Raw genomic sequence first — 3,847 nt, 5'->3', positions numbered from 1 at the left:
CTCATTCTTCACTCTCACTCACTCTTCTTATCTATAAAAACGACATTCTCCTCTCAACACCGTACTCTCTCTCTCTAAATTTCTTCTGTAGCTGGGCTGCTGGAAGATGAGAACTCCTTTATGCATGCTTCTAGGTTTTCTTGTGATACAGTGCTTCGCGCATGCGGCGGAGCACAATGGAGCTTCAGTTCTTGAGCCGGAGAGTGTGAAATTGGACACAGGTGGGCTGAGCAGAGCCAGCTTCCGCAAGGGTTTTGTGTTCGGAACGGCGACGTCCGCTTACCAAGTCGAAGGCATGGCCAACAAGGAGGGTCGAGGGCCCAGCATTTGGGATGCTTTTGTTAAAATTCCCGGTAATTACATGCACAGGTTTTATGAACACATTTGTTTATTTAATTTCAGTTTGCAGTACTATAAGAAAAATAATAGTTATATTTTTTTCATTTTTTTTTGTTGAATATTTTTTTTTTATTTGGATATAGGAATTATTGCAAATAATGGTACAGCAGATGTTGCTGTGGACCAGTATCACCGATACAAAGTAAGTTTGTTTTTTTCCCATCATAAATTTATCGAAAAAAAGCGGCGTAACAAAAGCGGTGTTTTTTTTGGACCGGAACATGAAGGGTTTGAGTCGTGAAAATAGACTTTTTGCAAAGTAAGGATAGATATTCTAGCGACTCTTGCAAAAGTAGAAAGTTTTGTTGACTTAAGATTGCCATTTTAATTTTATCGGAAAAAAAAAAAGCTAAAGTATTTTGTATGACAATTTATAAGAAAATAGATTATTTACAGTATAACTGGTGGATTTTTCATAATTCTTTTATTATTTTCTCTTTCCGCTTTAATTGATTTTTTTTTTTTATGTACAAATTAGAAAGAAATTAGAGAGACTCATCTGCCTTTTGATGTATTCAACCTGCATATGTTGAAGCAGTTGTAAAAAAACAGAGGATGCATAAGCCTAGTGACAAACATGCACAGATCTAATGACCAAACCTCTACGGTTTCAAAACAACCTTCACAAGTGTAAAAAACCAAAGGTTTAAAACACGACCAAGACATTACTGGTGATATCTCAATCTAATCACGCACTACATGTGTGTTAACTTCTTTATGTGATAGGGCGTGATTGGTTTAAGATAATGGCGTAGTATTAATTGTTCAGTTGAATGAAAGTCCTTGTTGCGACCTAGAGCAAAAGTGCCCGTTTTAAGTTTCAAACACAAAACTAAAACAAATTCAAGGTAGATGTTGATTGTGGTTGATTTTTTTAGGTCTGAAGTTAGGAAAATGAAAGTCTGGTTTTGTTGCAACAGGACGATATTGATCTCATGGCAAGCCTAAATTTCGATGCCTATCGATTCTCAATATCATGGTCCAGAATTTTTCCAAGTAATGATTTTAATCTCTCTCATGCCTCTTTCATTTCTCAAATTTATCTTGTTCTAAACTTCTGTTTCTTAATTTATGTAGATGGCACTGGGAATGTAAATTGGAAAGGAGTTGCATACTACAATCGGTTAATTAACTACTTGCTCAAAAGAGGTAAATGCTGTGAAACTTTTGGAACGGAGAGTTCCGATCATCTAACGATGTATGACATACATTGCTGTTCAAATGTGGTCTTTATCATTCTATGCCTGAGGGTAAAAAGTGCAGATGTCGCGTTTTGTGGTTAAAAACGCTAATATGTCACATGCATTGCTGTATGATAGAATTTTCTGTACGCTAAGATGGCGATTTGAAGTAAGAACTACAACTTATGAAGCTATGGCCTTTGATTTTTATGTCTTGTTGTTCTGTAGGCATTACTCCATATGCAAATTTATATCATTATGATCTTCCCCTAGCTCTTGAGAAGAAGTACTTGGGATTGCTGAGTGACAAAGTAGTGTAAGTACTGTGAAAATTCTATCAAACTTTATCGTCGCCCAAGATTGTATTTTCGAATAAATTGCTATACAAAAAATGTTATGACAAACTAGCAAGAGTAGCACTGGAATCTGAGATGTGGTTCAATTTTGGCAGGAAAGATTTTGCTGATTATGCAGACTTTTGTTTCAAGACGTTTGGAGACAGAGTGAAGAACTGGATGACCTTCAATGAGCCTAGAGTGATTGCTGCTCTTGGATATGATAACGGATTCCATGCTCCAGGACGATGCTCCAAAGCATTTGGAAATTGCACGGCTGGAAATTCAGCAACCGAGCCTTATATTGCTGCTCATCATTTGATTTTGTCACACGGAGCTGCCGTTCAGAGATATCGCGAAAAGTATCAGGTAAAAGAAACTATTTTGTCTTGAAATGCTGCTTTATGTATCTCCTTTGGAGTCTTCAAATGAAATGAGTAATGTGCATTCTTCAGAAAATACAAAAAGGAAGGATTGGCATTCTCTTGGATTTTGTTTGGTATGAGCCTCTTACAAGATCAAAGGCTGACAACCTTGCAGCTCAAAGGGCCAGAGACTTTCATGTCGGATGGTAACTATACGTAATGAATTCTATTCTCTGAAAATTTACAACAGAGAAATCATAACTAAAAAAATTGTCGGATTGGATTTTCGTAGGTTCATCCACCCGATTGTTTATGGAGAGTATCCAAAAACAGTCCAAGAAATTGTTGGTGACAGGCTGCCAAAGTTCACCAAAGAGGAGGTTAAGATGGTGAAGGGTTCAATGGATTATGTTGGAATCAACCAATATACTACTTACTACATGTATCACCCAAAACCATCAAAATCAAATGATTTGGGGTACCAGCAGGATTGGAATGCAGGATTTGCTTGTAAGATGTTTTCCTCTCTCTACCTTAGATGCTTGTTTAAGGTTGCTTTTATAAGGAGTACTTATGCTCATAAGCGCTTATGCTAGAAGTGGTTTCATTAGATACCAGTTGAAATTTTCTTTTAAATCCAAGTGTTTTCACAAAAGCAATTTGAAGTAATTTATGAAGAAGCATCTAACAAGTGTTTTTCCATAAAGCGCTTCTATGAACCCAAAAACACTTCCAACTCTTTTCTGCCAAATGCATACAGAATTGCTTTTGATTGTCAAAAAATGTTCTCTCTTTCCAGAAGCAATACCAAGCTCCTAAAGTGCTTCTATAAACCCCAAAACACTTCTAACTTGTATGTATTTCATGCAATTTGCAGATGCAAAGAATGGAGTGCCTATTGGTCCTAGGGTAACTTAATTATGATCCAATCACAATAGTTCCTTTCACTTCAAATTTTAGCATTATTCATTGAAGATAATTTGAACGTTTTGCAGGCATATTCTTATTGGCTGTACCAAGTGCCATGGGGTTTGTACAAAGCTGTTATGTACATAAAAGAGCGATATGGAAATCCACCAGTGATTTTATCTGAAAATGGTAGCACTACAAGAAAACTACAAGTAGTTACTGATTAGTTTTCATTTTTCTTTCGTAGTTGTGAATCAGTTGGTGTTCTTCGATTTGCAGGAATGGACGACCCTGGCAATGTGACACTTGCGGAGGGATTGCGTGACACGACAAGGGCCAACTTCTACAGGAGTTACATAACTCAACTGAAGAAGGCAGCAGATGACGGAGCCAATGTGATGGGCTACTTTGCTTGGTCGTTGCTCGATAACTTTGAATGGAGGCTGGGATACACTTCCAGATTTGGCATTGTCTACGTAGACTTCAAAACCCTCAAGAGATACCCAAAGATGTCCGCCTACTGGTTCAAGAAGCTACTTACTGGAAACAAGCACTAGCTTGCTTCTAGTCCAAGTTTGGAGAATAAAAATGTAACCTTTTGAGTTCTCTGTAGCTGTAACCTCCATTTCGATCAAGAAACCTAGCAAGTATTTTGGTA

General features: G+C 37.3%; 1 protein-coding gene across 1 annotated transcript; it reads left to right on the top strand.

The window, feature by feature from the left end:
* Nucleotides 1-3,847, top strand: LOC103939399 (beta-glucosidase 44). The gene is made up of 11 exons (XM_009349490.2): nucleotides 1-353; nucleotides 483-541; nucleotides 1,320-1,395; nucleotides 1,477-1,548; nucleotides 1,809-1,896; nucleotides 2,032-2,284; nucleotides 2,371-2,486; nucleotides 2,573-2,790; nucleotides 3,158-3,189; nucleotides 3,276-3,378; nucleotides 3,469-3,847. Exons 1-11 carry the CDS (start codon nucleotides 107-109, stop codon nucleotides 3,744-3,746), a joined length of 1,542 nt encoding a protein of 513 aa, XP_009347765.2. The 5' UTR covers nucleotides 1-106; the 3' UTR covers nucleotides 3,747-3,847.

Source organism: the organism of the source record quoted next, unplaced genomic scaffold, assembly GCF_019419815.1.
Source record: "Pyrus x bretschneideri cultivar Hongxiangsu unplaced genomic scaffold, Pyrus_bretschneideri_v1 Contig3, whole genome shotgun sequence".
NCBI lineage: Eukaryota > Viridiplantae > Streptophyta > Magnoliopsida > Rosales > Rosaceae > Pyrus > Pyrus x bretschneideri.
This window is presented reverse-complemented; position numbering and strand designations above follow the sequence as displayed.